Raw genomic sequence first — 21,907 nt, forward strand, 5'->3', positions numbered from 1 at the left:
CCCCACATAGGTCCCAAAGAATTGTAATGGGGCAGTGTTTCACTATAAAATAATTGTAATGGGACAGCGTTTCACTATATAATAATCGTAATGCAGCAATGTTTTACCATAAAATAATTGTAATGCAGCAATGTTTCACTATCAAATAATCGCAATGTGTGCAGCATTTCACCAGAAATTAATAGTAAAGTGGGCAGTATTTCACCAGAAAATAATCAGTGTGGGCATCATTTAACCAGAAAATAAGCGCAATGTGGGCATCATTTCACCAGAAAATAATCATACAGTGGGCATCATTTCACCACAAAGTAATCACAATGTGGGCATCATTTCACCAGAAAATAATCGCAATGTGGGCATCATTTCACCATAAAATAATCGCAATGTGTGCATCATTTACCTTAAATTAATTGCAATGTGTGCATCATTTCACCAGAAAATAATCATACAGTGGGCAGCATTTCACCAGAAAATAATTGCAACATGGGCAGCATTAGCCAGATATGGGTGCCACTGCCCCTCAGCATATAGGTTAGCCAGATATGGGTGCCACTGCCCCCCCCCCCAGCATATAGGTTATCCAGACATGTTTGCCACTGCCCCCCCATATAGGTTAGCCGGACATGGGTGGCCATTGCCACCCCAGAATATAGGTTAGCCAGACATGGGTGCCACTGCCCTCCAGCATATAGGTTAGCCAGACATGGGTGCCACTGCCCCCTCCTAGCCAGACATGGGTGCTACTGCCCCCCAGCATATGGGTTAGCCAGACATGGGTGCCACTGCCCCCCCAGCATATGGGTTGGCCAGACATGGGTGCCACTGCCCCCCCCAGCATATAGGTTAGCCAGAAATGGGTGCCACTGCCCCCCCAGCATAAAGGTTAGCCAGACATGGGTGCCACTGCCCCCTCCAGCATATACTTTAGCCAGACATGGGTGCCACTGCCCCCCCCCCCAGCATATAGGTTAGCCAGACAGGGGTGCCACTGCCCCCCCCCCCCCAGCATATAGGTTAGCCAGACATGGGTGCCACTGCCCCCCCAGCATATAGGTTAGCCAGACATGGGTGCCACTGCCACCCCAGCATATAGGTTAGCCAGACATGGGTGCCACTGCCCCCCAGCATATACTTTAGCCAGACATGGGTGCCACTGCCTCCCCCAGCATATAGGTTAGCCACACATGGATACCACTGCCCCCCAGCATATAGGTTAGCCAGACATGGGTGCCACTGCCCACCCCAGCATATAGGTTAGCCAAACATGGGTGCCACTGCCACCCCAGCATATAGGTTAACCAGAAATAGATGCCACTGCCCCCCAGCATATAGGTTAGCCAGATGTGGGTGCCACTGCCCCCCCCCCCCCAGCATACAGGTTAGCAAGACATGGGGGCCACTGCCCCCCCAGCATATATGTTAGCCAGGTATGGGAGCCACTGCCCCCCCAGCATGTAGGTTAGCCAGACATGGGTGCCACTGCCCCCCAGCATATAGGTTAGCCAGACATGGGTGCCACTGCCCCCCCCCCCCCAGAATATAGGTTAGCCAGACATGGGTGCCACTACCCCCCCAGCATATAGGTTAGCCAGACATGGGTGCCGATGCCCCCCAGCATATATGTTAGCCAGACATGGGTGCCACTGCCCCCCCCAACATATAGGTTAGCCAGACATGGGTGCCACTGCCCCCCCCCAGCATATACTTTAGCCAGACGAGGGTGCCACTGCCTCCCCCAGCATACAGGTTAGCCAGACATGGGTACCACTGCCCCCCCCCCCAGCAAATAGGTTAGCCAGGCATGGGTACCACTGCCCCCCCCCCCCCCCCAGCATATAGGCTAGCCAGACATGGGTGCCACTGCCACCCCAGCATGTAGGTTAGCCAGACATGGGTGCTACTGCCCCCCCCCCAACATGTACTTTAGCCAGACGAGGGTGCCACTGCCTCCCCCAGCATACAGGTTAGCCAGACATGGGTACCACTGCCCCCCCCCCCAGCAAATAGGTTAGCCAGGCATGGGTACCACTGCCCCCCCCCCCCCCCCAGCATATAGGTTAGCCAGACATGGGTGCCACTGCCCCCTCAGCATATAGGTTAGCCAGACATGGGTGCCACTGCCCCCCCAGCATACAGGTTAGCCAGACATGGGTGCCACTGCCCCCCAGCATATAGGTTAGCCGGACATGGGTGCCACTGCCCCCCCAGCATATAGGTTAGCCAGACATGGGTGCCACTGCCACCCCAGCATATAGGTTAGCTAGACATGGGTGCCACTGCCCCCCCAGCATATACTTTAGCAAGACATGGGTGCCACTGCCCCCCCCAGCATATAGGTTAGCCAGACATGGGTGCCACTGCCCCCCCCAGCATATACTTTAGCCAGACATGGGTGCCACTGCCCCCCCCCCCAGCATTTAGGTTAGCCAGACATGGGTGCCACTGCCACCCAGCATATAGGTTAACCAGACATGTGCCACTGCCCCCCAGCATATATGCTAACCAGACATGGGTGCCATTGCCTCCCCAGCATAAAGGTTAGCCAGATATAGGTGCCACTGCCCCCCCCCTCAGCATATAGGTTAGCCATATGGATGCCACTGCCCCCGCAGCATATAGGTTAGCCATATGGGTGCCACTGCCCCCCCCCCCTATAGGTTAGCCATATGGGTGCCACTGCGTGCCCCCATATAGGTTAGCCAGACATGGGTGCCACTGCCCCCTCAGCATATAGGTTAGCCAGACATGGGTGCCACTGCCCCCCCACCATACAGGTTAGTCAGACATGGGTGCCACTGCCCCCCCAGCATATATGTTAGCCAGACATGGGTGCCTCTGCCACCCCAGCATATAGGTTAGCCAGACATGGGTGCCACTGCCCCCCCAGCATATAGGCTAGCCAGACATGGGTGCCACTGCCCCCCAGCATATACTTTAGCCAGACATGGGTGCCACTGCCCCCCAGCATATAGGTTAGCCAGACATGGATGCCACTGCCCCCCAGCATACAGGTTAGCCAGACGTGGGTGCCACTGCCCCCCCCCCCCAGCATACAGGTTAGCAAGACATGGGTGCCACTGCCCCCCCCCCCAGCATATAGGTTAGCCTGATATGGGAGCCACTGCCCCCCCCCCCAGCATTTAGGTTAGCCAGACATGGGTGCCACTGCCCCCCCTCCCCCCAGAATATAGGTTAGCCAGACATGGGTGCCACTACCCCCCCAGCATATAGGTTAGCCAGACATGGGTGCCACTGCCCCCCAGCATATAGGTTAGCCAGACATGGGTGCCACTGCCCCCCTCAACATATAGGTTAGCCAGACATGGGTGCCACTGCCCCCCCCCCAGCATATACTTTAGCCAGACATGGGTGCCACTGCCCCCCCAGCATACAGGTTAGCCAGACATGGGTGCCACTGCCCCCCCAGCATATAGGTTAGCCAGACATGGGTACAACTGCCCCCCCCCCAGCATATAGGTTAGCCAGACATGGATGCCACTGCCACCCCAGCATATAGGTTAGCCAGACATGGGTGCTACTGCCCCCCCCCCCAGCATATACTTTAGCCAGACATGGGTGCCACTGCCCCCTCAGCATATAGGTTAGCCAGACATGGGTGCCACTGCCCCCCCAGCATACAGGTTAGCCAGACATGGGTGCCACTGCCCCCCAGCATATAGGTTAGCCGGACATGGGTGCCACTGCCCCCCCAGCATATAGGTTAGCCAGACATGGGTGCCACTGCCCCCCCCCCCAGCATATACTTTAGCCAGACATGGGTGCCACTGCCCCCCCCCAGCATATAGGTTAGCCAGACATGGGTGCCCCTGCCAGACGTGTGCCACTGCCCCCCCAGCATACAGGTTAGCCAGACATGGGTGCCATTGCCTCCCCAGTATAAAGGTTAGCCAGATATAGGTGCCACTGCCCCCCTCCTCAGCATATAGGTGAGCCATATGGGGTGCCACTGCCCCCTTAGCCTGCCATATGGTGGTGGTGGTGCCACTGCTCCCCCAGCATATAGGTTAGCCATATGGATGCCACTGCCCCCGCAGCATATAGGTTAGCAATATGGGTGCCACTGCCCCCCCCCCCCTATAGGTTAGCCAGACATGGGTGCACTGCGTGCCCCCCATATAGGTTAGCCAGACATGGGTGCCACTGCCCCCTCAGCATATAGGTTAGCCAGACATGGGTGCCACTGCTCCCCCACCATACAGGTTAGCCAGACATGGGTGCCACTGCCCCCCCAGCATATAGGTTAGCTAGACATGGGTGCCACTGCCACCCCAGCATATAGGTTAGCCAGACATGGGTGCCACTGCCACCCCAGCATATAGGTTAGCCAGACATGGGTGCCACTGCCCCCCCCAGCATATACTTTAGCCAGACATGGGTGCCACTGCCCCCTCAGCATATAGGTTAGCCAGACATAGGTGCCACTGCCCCCCCCAGCATACAGGTTAGCCAGACATGGGTGCCACTGCCCCCCAGCATATAGGTTAGCCAGACATGGGTGCCACTGCCCCCCCCCCAGCATATAGGTTAGCCAGACATGGGTGCCACTGCCACCCCAGCATATAGGTTAGCCAGACATGGGTGCCACTGCCCCCCCAGCATATACTTTAGCCAGACATGGGTGCCACTGCCCCCCCAGCATATACTTTAGCCAGACATGGGTGCCACTGCCCCCCCCCCAGCATATAGGTTAGCCAGACATGGATGCCACTGCCCCCCAGCATATAGGTTAGCCAGATATGGGTGCCACTGCCCCCCCCAGCATACAGGTTAGCAAGACATGGGTGCCACTGCCCCCTCAGCATATAGGTTAGCCAGACATGGGTGCCACTGCCCCCCCCCACCATACAGGTTAGCCAGACATGGGTGCCACTGCCCCCCCAGCATATAGGTTAGCCAGACATGGGTGCCACTGCCACCCCAGCATATAGGTTAGCCAGACATGGGTGCCACTGCCACCCCAGCATATAGGTTAGCCAGACATGTGTGCCACTGCCCCCCCAGCATATACTTTAGCCAGACATGGCTGCCACTGCCCCCTCAGCATATAGGTTAGCCAGACATAGGTGCCACTGCCCCCCCTAGCATACAGGTTAGCCAGACATGGGTGCCACTGCCCCCCAGCATATAGGTTAGCCAGACATGATTGCCACTGCCCCCCCCCCCCCAGCATATAGGTTAGTCAGACATGGGTGCCACCCCAGCATATAGGTTAACCAGACATGGGTGCCACTGCCCCCCAGCATATACTTTAGCCAGACATGGGTGCCACTGCCCCCCCCAGCATATAGGTTAGCCAGACATAGGTGCCACTGCCCCCCATCATATAGGCTAACCAGACATGGGTGCCATTGTCTCCCCAGCATAAAGGTTAGCCAGATCCAGATATAGGTGCCACTGCCCCCCTCCTCAGCATATAGGTTAGCCATATGGTGGTGCCACTGCCCCCTTAGCCTGCCATATGGTGGTGGTGGTGCCACTGCTCCCCCAGCATATAGGTTAGCCATATGGATGCCACTGCCCCCACAGCATATAGGTTAGCCATATGGGTGCCACTGCCCCCCCCCATATAGGTTAGCCATATGGGTGCCACTGCGTGCCCGCCACTACCCCCCCCCCCCCAGCATATAGGTTAGCCAGACATGGGTGCCACTGCCCCCCCAGCATATAGGTTAGCCAGACATGGGTGCCACTGCCCCCCCAGCATATACTTTAGCCAGACATGGGTGCCACTTTCCCCCCAGCATATAGGTTAGCCAGACATGGGTGCCACTGCCCCCCAGCATATACTTTTTTTTTTTTTTTTCTTTTTTTAACTCAGCACACAGACCCAAATTCATGAGTAATCAGTTACATGGGGCATTAGCAATTTCTTTTCTTGCCATACCCCTAAACTGAAATGTGTGATCATCATCGTTTATTCATCGTAGATTGGTAAGAGCTAAATAAGCATAACTGTAACTTTCTTCACCATTAAACTCTTTTTCCTCACAATTACATGACTGTTGCTGAGACAGTTATCTATTTATCCTTCTCATATCACAATCCTATACAATTGCCCCGTCAACATCTTGTATATACTCCTCTCATCTCTCCAACCTCTCTTTTGAAGGGTATCTGTACCCTGTAGAATCATCCAACAAACATAGGCGTCCCAAACGTACCACTCACAGTCACCCCATCATCCACTCCTTCCCAGGGGCCCATCATCACACTCTAATACCGACCATCACCGCCCCCCTCCAGCCCCAACAACTCTCGCCAGCGACTCCCAATTTTCAACTCAGTCCCTCCCCGAGTAAACCTAACCGAGATTAGCTGTAAGGCTTCTCCATGTTTCTTCTACTACCAGCATATACTTTAGCCAGACATGGGTGCCACTGCCCCCCAGCATATAGGTTAGCCAGGCATGGATGCCACTGCCCCCCAGCATATAGGTTAGCCAGACGTGGGTGCCACTGCCCCCCCAGCATACAGGTTAGCCAGATATGGGATCCACTGCCCCCCCCCCAGCATTTAGGTTAGCCAGACATGGGTGCCACCGTCCCCCCCTCCCCCCAGAATATAGGTCAGCCAGACATGGGTGCCACTATCCCCCCAGCATATAGGTTAGCCAGACATGGGTGCCACTGCCCCCCAGCATATAGGTTAGCCAGACATGGGTGCCCCTGCCCCCCCCCATCATATAGGTTAGCCAGACATGGGTGCCACTGCCTCCCCCAACATATAGGTTAGCCAGACATGGGTGCCACTGCCCCCCCCAGCATATACTTTAGCCAGACATGGGTGCCACTGCCCCCCCAGCATACAGGTTAGCCAGACATGGGTGCCACTGCCCCCCCAGCAATATAGGTTAGCCAGACATGGGTACCACTGCCCCCCCCCCCCAGCATATAGGTTAGCCAGGTTAGCCAGACATGGGTGCTACTGCCCCGCCCCCCCAGCATATACTTTAGCCAGACATGGGTGCCACTGCCCCCTCAGCATATAAGTTAGCCAGACATGGGTGCCACTGCCCCCCCCCAGCATACAGGTTAGCCAGACATGGGTGCCACTGCCCCCCAGCATATAGGTTAGCCGGACATGGGTGCCACTGCCCCCCCAGCATATAGGTTAGCCAGACATGATTGCCACTGCCCCCCCCCCCCCCCCCAGCATATAGGTTAGCCAGACATGGGTGCCACTGCCCCCCCAGCATATACTTTAGCCAGACATGGGTGCCACTGCCCCCCCCCCCCCCCCCCCAGCATATAGGTTAGCCAGACATGGGTGCCACTGCCAGACATGTGCCACTGCCCCCCCCCCCCAGCATATAGGTTAGCCAGACATGGGTGCCACTGCTCCCCAGCATATATGCTAACCAGACATGGGTGCCATTGCCTCCCCAGCATAAAGGTTAGCCAGATATAGGTGCCACTGCCCCCCTCCTCAGCATATAGGTTAGCCATATGGGGTGCCACTGCCCCCTTAGCCTGCCATATGGTGGTGGTGGTGCCACTGCTCCCCCAGCATATAGGTTAGCCATATGGGTGCCACTGCCCCCCCTATAGGTTAGCCATATGGGTGCCACTGTGTGCCCCCCATATAGGTTAGTCAGACATGGGTGCCACTGCCCCCTCAGCATATAGGTTAGCCAGACATGGGTGCCACTGCCCAATCACCATACAGGTTAGCCAGACATGGGTGCCACTGCCACCCCAGCATATAGGTTAGCCAGACATGGGTGCCACTGCCACCCCAGCATATAGGTTAGCCAGACATGGGTGCCACTGCCCCCCAGCATATACTTTAGCCAGACATGGGTGCCACTGCCCCCCCAGCATATAGGTTAGCCAGACATGGGTGCCACTGCCCCCCAGCATATAGGTTAGCCAGACATGGGTGCCACTGCCACCCCAGCATATAGGTTAGCCAGACATGGGTGCCACTGCCACCCCAGCAAATAGGTTAGCCAGACATGGGTGCCACTGCCTCCCAGCATATACTTCCAGACATAGGTGCCTCTACCCCCGCAGCATATAGGTTAGCCAGACATGGGTGCCACTGCCCCCCAGCATATAGGTTAGCCAGACATAGGTGCCACTGCCCCCCCCCTCCCAGCATATAGGTTAGCCAGACATGGGTGCCACTGCCCCCCAGCATATAGACTAACCAGACATGGGTGCCATTGCCCCCCCCCCATCATAAAGGTTATCCAGACATGGGCGCCACTGCCCCCCAGCATATAGGCTAACCAGACATGGGTGCCATTGCCCCCCCCCCCCATCATAAAGGTTATCCAGATATGGGTGCCACTGACCCCCTCCCCAGCATATAGGTTAGCCATATGGTGGTGCCACTACCCCCTTAGCCTGCCATATAGTGGTCATGGTGCCACTGCTCCCCCAGCATATAGGTTAGCCATATGGATGCCACTGCCCCCGCAGCATATAGGTTAGCCATATGGGTGCCACTGCCCGCCCATATAGGTTAGCCATATGGGTGCCACTGCGTGCCCCCCATATAGGTTAGCCATACTGGTACCACTGTGAGGAGGGAGGAGGGGAAGAGGAGGAGGAGTCTGGGGAAAAAGAGTCAGAGGAGGAAGGTGGCTTTGAGGAGGAGATGGAAGAACAACCACAGCAGGCGTCACAGGGGGCTTGTGCTGCTCACCTTTTGGGTACCCATGGTATTGCTCGTGGCTGGGGGAAGGAGGAGAACTTCCCTGACATAAGTGAGGATGAGGCAGAGGAGATGATGACTAGGTCAGCATCCAACCTTGTGCAGATGGAGTCTTTTATGCTGTCCAGCCTGTTGAGGAACCCCCGTATAAAAAGGAGAAAGATCTTTACCGGGTGGCAATGTTACTAGACCCTCGGCATAAGCACAAAGTGGCGGAGATGTTCCAAAATTACCAGAAGACAGAAAGGATGCAGCACTTGCACAACAAGCTGGCAAGTATGCTTTACACTGCGTTTAAGGGTGATGTCATAGCACAAAGGGAAAGAGGTGCCAGTAATCCTTCTCCTCCTCCCATGTCCACACAGGCAAGGACAGGAGGTTTTTGAAGCAGATTTTCAGAGCGATTCTAGGCATGTTTAGAGAGATTTTGTAAACATGCCTAGCATTTTTTGGAGTGTTTATGTGTAGCAGACTTCATATATTGTTACAGTAAAGCTGTTACTGAACAGCTTCTGTAACAAAAACGCTTGGAAAACCGCTCTGATCTAGCATTTTTCAGAGCGGTGTTCCACTTTCCTATACTTTAACATTGAGGCAGAAACCCCTCAGAAATCTAAAAAATGCAGCCCCCGAGTTTGAGTTTGTGAAAAAAACGAACCGCTCTGGTGTCCACCAACCCATTGAAATACATTACCCAAGCAGTTTTCAAACCACTAGCATTTTAAAAAAACGCGCTGGTGTGCACCAGCCCTAAGTCAGTCCCCACACAGCATCTCTGCCTGGAAGCCTCTTGACTGCCTTCTCCACCGCCACTGACAGGGTCCAGGAATCCAGGTGGATCCTGAATATTTAAGGCCGCTGCTAGCAGTGGCCGCTACCAAAAATAATCATTTTTCTGGTGTGTGTACATGCCTAATTTTTTCTGGCTGCAACAACAACAAAACAAAAGACATGCACATGTGTCAATTCCCCTTCATGATCATTACCTTGTCGCGGTAAAGGGGCTTGTGTTTCACAATGAAACAAAGACCTATATGAGTGTGTTGGGGGCCCACCCAAGATAATAAGATCATTGCTTCATTGTGGACAGACCAAATTCGTTCAGCTGGACAGTCAGTGTTGTTTGGTCATTGAACTACCTCAGCCTGACCATATGGGCTGGAAAAGCGCCATCGCCTGCACTCTCGCCAACGTGCATATGAGCACGGCCATCACTACACAAACATTGTTGCCGAGAGGACTGACATTTTTTGTCCTGAGAGTGTCAGCTAATGACAACCCTTTGTGGCTGTTTGTGGCGGTGCGTTAAACAAAGAGTTTGGTCTGTCAGTGTGAAGCAGTACACTACTTACACTATGCAACAATGTATATGCACACAAGGGGCCTGATTCACAAAGCGGTGCTAACCCATTTAGAGACTTTAGGCGTGATAACCTTTGCACCACACTGGTGAAAAGCCAGTTTAGGCGTGATAAGTTTAGGTTTGATAAGTTTAGGCATGCTAAGTTTAGATAAGTGTAGATAGCGTGCAAAGTCCCGCACGCAAAGCAGCGCCATTAAACTCTATGCGAAGTGCACCAGACTTTGCTAGCGCAAAACTTTTGATCAGCTGTGCACTGCGGTGCTAACGCAGTTGGTGCTTAAACTTATCATGCCTAAACTTATCACACCTAAACTTATCATGCCTAAACTTATCACACCTAAACTTATCACACCTAAACTTATCATGCCTAAACTGAGTTTAGGTGTGATAAAGGGCTTTTCACCAGGGTGCTAACTGTTAGCACCGCTTTGTGAATCAGGCCCAAGATGTTTTAAAGCACTTTATGCCTCCAGTTTAGGAATGTAATGTGACTTCTGGCCTTTAGGGATTATAACCCTAATCTGCATCAAATACGTAATTTTCCAAGGGACTTTTGGCATATATCCCACTCCGGTATGCCCCCCTCCAGGTGTTAACCCCTTGAAACAACTTTTCCATCACTTTTGTGGCCAGAAATAGTCCCTGTATGTTTTAAAATTCGCCTGCCCATTGAAGTCTATGGCAGTTCGCCCAGTTCGTGCGAACTTGAACTTTTGCAGAAGTTCGCGAACCCAAAATCTGATGTTCGGGCCATCTCTACTCTCAAACGCTCACAACTGCTTGCTGCTGCCTGGTAACTGTTCACTGCTGCCTAGCAACTGCTTGCTGAGCACACAGTTCAACTGTCCGTGAAAAAGAGGCCTTATGGTGGCCACTAATGATCCAATCTTTTTCATCCAATCTTACCAAATCTGTGTAGTATAAGGGTAAATTGAGTGAATATACTGAATGGATACTCCATGCAGCTACTTTATATTACATAGAAATGGTAATATTGGATGAAAAAGATTGGATCATTAGTGGCCACCTTTATTATAATAGGCTCAGTCAAGACTTGGAGTATTGCAACCGGCCAGTCAATAAGTGTGTGCAGGTGTAGAAAATAAGTAATAAATGTTGCTGCTCCTTGCAGCTAATTACCTGGGCTTTCTGTGCCAAGAACTTGTGCAACACAGGCTACTGCGTGTTACTAGGAAAGTAACACAATTTGTGCAGTTTGAAACATGTTCATATATGTGTAGAGATGGTTCGAACCTCCGATTTTTGGTTCGCGAACCTCGAACATGAACTTCCACAAAAGTTTCTGTTCACGTAAACCATGCGAACCGCAATAGACTTCAATGGGAAGGCGAACTTTAAAAACTACAAACACTGTTTCTGGCCACAAAAGTGATGGAAAGGATGTTTCAAGGGGTCTAACACCTAGAGGGGGGGCATGGCGGAGTGGGATACAAGCCAAAAGTCCCTGGGAAAATTACGGATTTGATTCACAGCAGCGTTATAATCCCTAAAGGGCAGAAATCACATTGCATTCCTAAATTAGAGGCATAACGTGCTTGAAAACATCTTGCGTGTGTAGACATGGATCAGCAGGTAGTGTAAGTAGTGTACTGCTTCACACTGACAGACCAAACTCACTGTGTAACGCACCACAAACAGCTGTTTGTGTAGTGATGGCCGTGCTGGATTGGTGCGCACGATGGCGAGAGTGCAGGAGATGGTGGTTTTCAAGCCCATATGGTCGGGCTGAGGTAGCTCAATGACAGAACAACAGTGACTGTCCAGCTGATTGAATTTGTCTGTCCACAATGAAGCAATGACCTTATTATCTTTGGTCAGGTGTGCCCCCCAACACACTCATATAGCCGGTTATTGCTTCATTGTGATACGCGGCAAGATCACGAAGGGGAATTGACACATGATGTATATGCCTTTTCTTTTGTTGTTGCAGCCGCAGTGCAGCCAGAAAAATTAGGCAGGCATGTACACGCACCAGAAAAATTATTATTCTTTTTGTTAGCGGCCGCTGCTGGCAGTGGCATTAAAAATTCAGGAATCCACCTGGAGTCCTGGACCCTGTTGGTGGTGGCGGAGAGGGCAGTCAAGCGGCCTGCAAGCAGAGATGCTGTGTGGGGACCAACTTAGTCTCTGGCCAGGCAGTCACACGGCGTGCAGGCAGAGATGCTGTGTGTGGGGACTGACTTAGTCTTCAGGCAGGCAGTAGCCCTCCGGGATCCATGCCTCATTCATTTTGATAAAGGTGAGATACTGAACACTTTTTTGACCCAGGCGACTTCTCTTCTCACTGACAATGCCTCCAGCTGCGCTGAAGGTCCTTTCTGTGCCAGAATCCGAGCAGGAAGAGGAAGATATGTCACAGTTCCGTGCGGAAGCTGAGGAAGATGAGGTGTTCTGTGTTAAATAGTCAACTACAAAAATCCAGGCCTTTTTACAGGAAAATGGACTGCAAAAAGTAGGTGAAGATGATATTAAACTACTAGAATCCCCAATTACAAACGACGAACTTCTGTTTGCCTTAAAACAGATCCCCACGGGAAAAAGCCCAGGCCCAGATGGGCTAACTATACAGTACTGCAAGGCCCCTATTTTCATAAAACCTTTAATACTGTCACCACGGATCAAACGCATTCTAGAGAATTATTGGGCGCTCACATTACAGTCATCCACAAGGAGGGGAAAGACAAGCTCTCGTGTTCTGGTTACAGACCGATCTCTTTACTGAACAACGATTTAAAACGTTTTTATAAAATTATTGCAAACAGGCAATAGTTTCTCGCTTAAAAATGGAACTCGCCAGGGGTGTCCTCTCTCTCCACTCATCTTCATCCTTTCTCTTGAGCCCTTTTTAAACCTTATTAGGAAAAACGACACCATCCACGGTGTCCCCATTGGTAAAAGGGAATTCAAGGTCACTGCCTTTCCAGACGATCTGCTTTTTTACGTGACTCAGCCCTTGATTACGCTGCCCAATTTATGGTCTGCCTTTGATCTGTTTGGAACTATTTCCAATCTTAAAATAAACGTCTCCAAGTCAGTAGCTATGGCAATTACTTTACCACATAAGCTGGTTGAACAGTGTAAAGTCTCTTTCCCATTTACCTGGGCCCCTGATAAATTTACCTACTTGGGTATCCAGATTCCTCGTGATGCCAAGAACCTCTTTAAATATAACTTTGCCATCTTATTATCCCAGATTCGAGGTGATTTGGATGGGTGGAGGGAGAGGACACTTTCATGGTTTGCCAGAATTGCCACCTTAAAAATGATGATCTTACCTCGTATCCTGTACATTATTCAGACGGTTCCTATTTTCCTCAGAAAGGCCTGGATTTTGGAGCTCCAAAATGTTCTGATTAATTTTGTTTGGTTGGGTAAACCCACCAGAGTTAGAAAAACCTACCCTCAATACCCCAAAGACAAAGGAGGGCTATGCCTCCCAAATATTCTCCGATATTACCAAGCTTCATTTCTATCGAGAATTTTGGATTGGCGTTGTAATGCTGACACCAAAGATTGGGTTAACCTGGAAGAGGAAATCTTTGGCCCCTCCCTTAAATGGATCCTTTGGATTCCATCCATTAAAGATTGTGGCCTCCCCATTGCTGATCTTTCCACACACCCTCTACTAAATCATCTTCTCTCTAAATTTGCCCAGATTTGTAGGGAATCAAGGATTTCCTCTATCCCAGGGCCTCTGACTTCCTTAAGACATAAAGGGAAATTTATCCTGGGCACAGACAAGAACTTCCTGAGTGACTTTTCCAAATCCCCAGACCTTCTCATTAAAGATTTTATATCAGGGAGGGCCCCTCCTGGTCCAAAGACTCTAGAGGAATTGAACCGGGACTCTGAGACTTCTATCCCCTTCTGGTGTTATCTCCAGATTCGCAGTTATCTGTTGTCCCTGAAGGACCTCTCTGAGGTCTCTCGGCCTCTAACATCATTTGAGAATCTATGTCTACTAAAGGTCCCACAAAGGCATTTACTATCCAGGTTGTATAAGGAACTCTTAGACAAAACCCTATCCCTATCACTTTTGTTCAAAGAACGTTGGGAATCCGCCTTAGGAAAAGAGTTTACTATCCCTGACTGTGCTAAAGTTTGTGAACTACTTCACAAGAGTTCTATTAATGTTTCCACTCAGGAGTGCAACTTTAACATTTTGTCACATTGGTATCGTACCCCCTCGGCCATTCATAGGTTTGCTGATTCTGTTCCTGATGTCTGTTGGAGGTGTGGGGGTTCCCCCGGCGACTTGATACATATATGGTGGAATTGTCCCTTAATTACGATCTTCTGCAAAGAGATCCAAACACTCACTAAACAAATTGCAGAGTGTGATATTCCCTGGGAACCAGAGGCCTTTTTATTACATAGGATGGCCAAAATAGGTTGAAGGCACAGAAAATCACTCCCTTGTCACCTGTTGAATGCAGCTAGAGCTTGTATCCCGGTCCTCTGGCGTGCTCCCACCCCTCCAACAGTTAAAATGTGGCTGGAAAGAGTTCAAACCATTGCGGATATTGAGGACCTTATTCATACCAAAGCAGAACAAATTACCAAATACGTTAAAACTTTGTCCCTCTAGTTTGATTTCAAAGACACTGCTGATTATAGGAACCTGATGTCCAGCTAGATTTCCCCAATGGGGCGGAGACTCTTTTATGCCTTTCCTGGTCTACGTCTCTGTCTTATGGGGTATACATGGTTATCCTCCCTCGATACGAGAGGCTGCCAATTAAGCTGCCTGGTTGATTCTACCTTAATGGTCCCTTTCCCTTCATTACCCTGGAATAGTCCTCTCTCAGGAAACTAGCTTTTGTATCTTGTAAATTATAATCCTAAAGCAGTGCCTAGCCTTTTATGCTAACCTTTTTACTTTTCTCCACTGTATAGATATTATGTATTAACTTGGTTGGGGAGGGGGTTTCTACTGTTTTTTCTTTCATACTATGATCTTCCATTAGGCAAATGGACTTTATGAACTCTATACTTGATACTACACCCTTATAAGAAGACGAGCTTTAAAGGGAAGGTCCAAGCAAAAAAAAAAAAAAATGAGTTTCACTTACCTGGGGCTTCTACCAGCCCAATGTAGCCATCCTGTGCCCTCGTAGTCACTCACTGCTGCTCCAGTCCCCCGCTGGCAGCTTTCTGACCTCGGAGGTCAGGGCCGCATTGCATACATTTTTACGCATTCCAGCTAGTGCAGGAACAAAAATGTATGCGTTGCACCACTAACGCATAAAAATGTATATGTTAATGTTCCTGCACTAGCGGGAATGCGTAAAAATGTACGCAATGCGGCCCTGACCTCCGAGGTCAGAAAGCTGCCAGCGGGGGACTGGAGCAGCAGTGAGTGACTATGAGGGCACAGGATGGCTACATGGGGCTGGTAGAAGCCCCAGGTAAGTTAAACTCATTTTTTTTTTTTGCTTGGACCTTCCCTTTAAACTTTCCCTTCGGGGGAGTCTCTTCTGACCCCTCGTATCAGTCAAGAATTTCTTCTCTGTTTTGTTTCTGTGTCCCCCAATCACCTGTAATACCTATGTTATATTGATGTTTTATAAGCTTTACAAGCTTTCACTGCTGTTTGTTTTCTTGCTTTTTCTTCATTTTCTACCAATAAAACCTATATTGTTACAAAAAAAAAGTCAACTACGTCCTGACAATCTTGGGAGTTGATGGCACGTGCCTTATGAACACTGTACTTTGGTCCAGGGCCGCACAAAATCACGTCAGCATGACCTCGAACAGACCTGACGGGTGGCCTGCCTCTGCCTGTTGTTTTGTCCATATTGGGGGGGATGAAGTGAAAGGTATGCACTGACTTGACTAATACAATGTTCAGTCACACAGATGCAGTGAAAGGTATGCAGTGACTGGTGGTATAATACAATGTGCAGTCCCACAGATGCAGTGAAAGGTACTGACTGCTGGTATAGTACAATGTGCAGTCACACAGATGCAGTGAAAAGTACTGACTGCTGGTAGAATACAATGTGTAGTCACACAGATGCAGTGAAAGGTATACATTGACTGCTGGTATAATACAATGTGCAGTCACACAGATGCAGTGAAAGGTATGCACTGACTGCTGTATAATGATGAGATGAATACACTTGAAATCCTATCACGAGAATCTGTTATGGAGGGCAAGTCTGCCATCCATTTAAGTGAAAGGTATGCACTGACTGGTATAATACAATGTGCAGTCACAGAGATGCAGTTAAAGTTACTGAGTGCTGGTATACAGGTGCAGTGAAACGGTATGCACTGAATGTGCTGGGCCTGGCACAGTATAGCAGTTAGCAAGGGCCAGCTGCAACAGACAGGACTGTATATGCAGTGTCAGTGGGCCACACACACACACAAAAACACATCACAAGAACATTAGCTCTCAAAAGAGCTTTTTTTGTGGTGCTTTTCAGCAATAAATATCAGCAAGGAGCAAGCTAACAAGACTTCCTAACTAACGCTTTCCCTATCTCTTCAATGTCTCTCTCTTCTTTCACTATAGCAGCAGCAGACAGAGTGAGAAAATGGCCAACGCTGCTGCCTTTTATAAGTAAGCCCTGTGTCTGCTTACTGTGATGTAGAGGGTCAAAGTTTAGCCCAATGATGTAGAATAGGGGGCGGGTAGAACTCGCTATATGTTCGCATTTTGAAGCTAACGCGAACCCACGTTGTTCGCGTGAACAAGTTCGCATGCAAACCGTTCGGGCCATCTCTATTTATGTGCCCAACTTGCTACAAAATAAACATATACTTTTTCATATAGACTTATTATTTTCCACGGGCAGTTGAACTGTGCTCAGCAAGCAGGTACCAGGCAGCAGTGAGCAGTTGTGAGAGTTTGAGAGGTATTTCACTGACTATCAACTGCCCGTGGAAAAGAGGCCTCTAGCAAATCTTGGGGTAAAATCCACAGACCCTGAAAATTAGAGATAAGGCAAGCATAAAATTCACTAATTAGTGCATCCGTTCCATAGAAATAAATATTTTTCTCAGACAATAAGAAAAAATAGAAAGAGTTAAGGTGGCCACTAATAGTAACATTTCTAGCGAAAATCGTTAGATCAGAAATTCTGATTGGATTGGTTGTAAACCATCTCTGTTGATGGGCACAATCGATTACGAACGATTGGATTTTCATCAAACCAAAATTTGGATTTTCTTGTTGATTGTGATGGATAGGAAGTAAACATTGGTTCGTTGGTGGTGTAGTGAACGATTTTTCTTCCGATCAACTGGACAGATCATACAGTTCTTCCTCGTGTCAAAACTGGAAAAAAAAGTTTGGTTTAATATATTATTTCCTAATTAACTCGTGTGTTCTCTTGCTGATTATGTTATTACTTTTATTTTGTAGGAAGAACCAAGTTGATACTCCTAGTGTTCAATATAGTCATTGCAATCCATAAAAAGAGTTGAAGAACAGAAAAAATATCTGATGTGCCTGAAAAAAAAACAAAAATATCATCTTGCACTGAACAAATCTTTTGCTGTAAACTGAATTATCACTTTTATAGTTGAGTCTCTACTCATAAAGATGGCTATATATAACATGTGTTGTGCATACTGTGGGTAAAGAAAAAAAATCACCCTCTTCAAAATATTTACATTTTGCTGTTTTGTGTTTTCTTGCTTTGTTACCTGAAATGAAGACACAAACACATTTTTCCAGTTTTATTTACTGAATGCCACTTATATCAGTCAAGTGAAATATATAACAGCACCAGTTCATAAAACAGAATAGCTGAAATGCTTAACCTCTTGAGGACCGCAGTGTTAAACCCCCCTAAAGACCAGGCAAATTTTCATTAAATTGGCCACTGCAGCTTTAAGGCCAAGCTGCAGGGCGGCACAACACAGCACAAAAGTGATTCTTCCCTCCTTTTCTCCCCACCAACAGAGCTCTCTGTTGGTGGGGTCTAATCGACCCCCCCCCCCACTCCCCCAATGTTTGTTTGTTTATTGGATGTTTTTTTTTTTTTTTGTCAAAAATGTAATTTTTTTTTTATTAATTGTAAACACCCCTCCCTCCCTCCCCCTGCTAGCCAATCCCCGTGATCAACTGTCATAGGCTTCAGCCTATGACAGCCGATCACCTCTGTTGCTCAGGAGGGGAGAGCCGTGTCACAGGGATGTCCCCAGTACAGCGCTGCTGCTGATTGCAGCGCTGTACATGTAAATAGACGGCGATTACGCCATCTAACAGTCTCAGTCCGCTCCGCCCACCAAGCAGGAGATGCGCGTGCACCGTGCGTGCGATCTCCTGCAAAACACAGCCCCAGGACTTTACGCCAATTGGCATTAGCCGGTCCTGGGGCTGCCGCCATGGCCACGCCCATTGGCGTGACGTGGGCGGCAACAGGTTAAAGGATCTTCACGCCACTGTGTCAGTACTATGTAAAACCACATTTTGCTGTAATCACAGCCTTGAGTCTTTTAGGATACTGAACCAACTTTGCACATCTAACATCTAAGCTGTGAAATATGTGCCTGCTCTTCTTTACAGAACTTTTCAAACTCGATTAATTTGGGTGGACTGCGATCTTAAAAGTGAACTTGAACCGAGTAAAATTATTTCAAATAAACACATCAGAATTCATTTATTTGCACTTACAAGGAATTTGACTCGGCAGTAGCTTAACAGACACAAAGTCAATGTTCTAATGGCAGTGAACAGGGTGAGAAATGTTAATTTACAGTTCTGTGCTGAATGCTTTCAAGACCTAGGAGATCTAGCATGGCTCTGCATTAAAGTGAACCAGAGACGAAGTACCCTCATGTATTTTACCATATATATCAGTGGGGACATTAGAAAAAACACCTATTCCCGACTGAGCATTCAGTCTGGCTTTGCTCAGGAATCATTATAGCTGAGTCATTATAGCAGAGCCAGAAGGGGGCAGGCTTGGGCTTGAAGAGACATCAGAGAAGACAGATTCAGTTATAATGATTCCTGAGCAAAGCCAGACTGAATGCTCAGTCAGGGATTTTATCAGGGCTGATAAGATGCAGGGTGAGCAGTGAAGAATGAAACAGAGAGCAGGGTAGGTGTTTTCTCTAATGTTCCCACTGATATATATGGTAAAATACATGAGGGTGCTTCGTCTCTGGTTCACTTTAAACATGGTTACCGCCTGCGGGAAAAAGCTGTTCCTGTGTCAGAAGTTTTAGCTGCTATTGACCAGAATCTTACTCCTGAAGATGGAATGAGAGGGGTCAGAGACAATCTTGGTTGCTCTTTTTCTGCACCTGCTAGCATAAAGATGCTGCAGGGAAGTAAGCTACAGCCAATTAAGTTTTCTGCTGTTCCGCATGATGTACCTGCAAATTAATATTGCATACTTAAATCTCCTGTCAATTCCTATTCTGAGAAAATTTTGGCAGAACTGAGATATATCAGTTGCTGTCAGTTATATATCCGTTGCTGAGATAGTGTAGTGAATAACTTCTGTGAACAGAAGGAGCGAGCAGTGGAGCTTCAATGTGGTTAGAATCAAAATTAAAAATTGGGTGCTGCACTTTAAAATCCACTGCAGTGGTCATTCAATCTGGAATGCAAGACAAAAAATAGAGCGCTCGATTTTTTTTGTCTTGCATTCCATATATCAGTTGCAGTCACTTATAACGGAAAGAACAACTGATGTGCAAGGTAATGTTAATGTTTCCCTATGGCTCAAGTAGGCGATATCACAGTTCAACAGTGTGCTGACCCGGAAGCTGTTACAGGGTCATTGCCATTTTTAAAATGGAGGTCGGAGAACTCCATAGATCATGATGGACAAACAAAACGGGAGAGGAAAAAGAGGTGGAAAAGTAGACTACATGGGAGGTTAGTATGATTTGTGTATGCTTTTTTTTTTTTTTTTACTTTTTAATTTTCAGTTCAGGTTTGCTTTAAGTGCTTGCTGAGATGTTAATAGGATTTCAGGGACACCTGAAGTGAGATTGATATGGAGGCTGGCATATTTTGTACCCTTTAAACAATTTATGTTGCCTGGCAGTCCTGCTGATCTTTCAGGCATCAGTAGTTTCTGAATAACCCACCTGAAACAAGCATGCAGCAAATCCATTCAAACTACAGTTAAACATTTGATCTGCATTCTTGTTCAGGGTATATAGCTTCAAGTACCTTTGAACCGAGAGGGGAGGTTTTCATGGTTAAAATATCATACCATGGGGGCGTGGCTTGCTCATGGCTTGCGTCGGACTTCTCTGGTGAGAGCTACCGCTAGCCGCCTTCCCTGAGGCTCGTATAAGCTTAAATTAGCGTTAGATTCTGTTCTCTATGGGTGGCAGAAAGAAGAGGGAGAACTCAGGAGCTGCAATCCCCGCTAAAACTGGCAATATCCAGCAGTTTCTACGCCTGCTTACCAGATCAGCGAGCATGGATGCGATTTCCAAGATTGCGCCGGAGACTACCCCACCCGACAAGGCCGAAACCTCACCGGGCAGTGTCTCGCTGCCGGAAAACGCTACCAGACCTCCAGCATCTCCCACCAGATCTGAGGGCGCTGACTCCTACGTGGACGTGGACCTACAAGAGTATATCAGGTCCTTACCCACTAAAGACGATCTCGAAAGGTACGTCAGCAGCATAGAAGCTACATACAGGAGGGAGTTGGAAGAGGTCAAATCTGAGATTAGGCATGTCAGCCATAGAGTAGAGAAGACAGAAAAGGGATTGGAATCCCTGGTGCAAAACGCAGAAGTCCACGCAAGCCACTATCGACAGACACACTTCACAGATAAGGGACATTTTCCTGAAAATAGACAATCAGGAAAATCGCCAGAGGAGAAATAATCTACGGGTGAGGGGAATCCCTGAAGCAACCAAAACCCCGGATCTTGTCCCTACCCTGATAGGCATATTCAGTATGTGTCTGGGAAAACTCTAAGGACTCTCCAATCGAAATCGACCGAGCACATCGCACTCTGGGCCCAGTGAGTACCGATCCTGATAGACCGAGGGACGTAGTGTGCAGAATTACTAGAATATTATGCTCGCGGCCCGCGACAGAGGCCACGTGGAGCTTGATGGTGCGAAAATCACCATCCTCTCGGATTTATCTCCACTTACTTTACAAATGTGACGAGCTGTACAACCTGTCCTTGATGCACTAACAGAAAGACACATCTTCTACAGATGGAGTTATCCCTTCCAACTGCAAGTGAAGCATGAGGGCAATTCCGCGTTCCTTTCCCCCCCCCCCCCCCCCCGGAGGATTTAACAGCGTTCTGTGATACACTGGGTCTCCCTAAATTGCACATTAAAGAATGGCCGCTGGATGATCCAGATAACAAAAACCCTCTTCCACAACAGCCCCGCTGGCAGAAACAACAGACGTCGATCACATCCTGATCAGAACCAAGACAACCATATTGGGTGAGATAATTCCTTTTTGTTTTACATTTGCCTTCCATTTTCGCTGCCTCCCCGTTAAAACTGCCTGATTTTTTGCAATAACTCCACTAAGACCGTAATAGGACACGGCTGCCCCTATATACTTTTCTTGCTCCTTTTGCTGCCCTGGGCAAGGCCTGGATTTCCTGACACATGAGACCCATGCTACAGTCTCTTCCAAAGGTCGGGGCTCATTCCTGGACATTTCTCCTTCTCAAGGCACTACTGCTCCCATCCAGGTGGGCCTCCCCGCACATCCTCAGGCACAATTACTGTTTCAGCCCCTACAGTTTGGGAATATGACTTAACTCTCTATCACTAGAAGACCATATCCCTGGGGGTCTAAGTCTCCTATCTGGCTTGTTATGTTCAAGATAGTATAGCTATGTTTAAATGTTGCTCAGTTTACTGTTTTATACACCCAAATC

At 48.9% G+C, this 21,907-nt stretch overlaps 1 protein-coding gene across 2 annotated transcripts in view; it reads left to right on the forward strand.

Annotated features, from left to right (window-relative positions):
- The window catches only part of LOC137546849 (C4b-binding protein alpha chain-like), an 865,201-nt gene extending 846,538 nt beyond the window's left edge, over positions 1–18,663 (forward strand). For both annotated transcript variants that reach the window (XM_068269787.1, XM_068269786.1), the window contains exon 18: positions 17,436–18,663. In XM_068269787.1, coding sequence (XP_068125888.1) covers positions 17,436–17,487 — 52 coding nt within the window. In that variant the 3' untranslated portion in view covers positions 17,488–18,663. The remainder of the gene's footprint in view (positions 1–17,435) is intronic.
- The last annotated feature ends 3,244 nt before the right edge of the window (positions 18,664–21,907 follow it).

The sequence above is a fragment of the Hyperolius riggenbachi genome, chromosome 2, assembly GCF_040937935.1.
Source record: "Hyperolius riggenbachi isolate aHypRig1 chromosome 2, aHypRig1.pri, whole genome shotgun sequence".
Lineage (NCBI taxonomy): Eukaryota > Metazoa > Chordata > Amphibia > Anura > Hyperoliidae > Hyperolius > Hyperolius riggenbachi.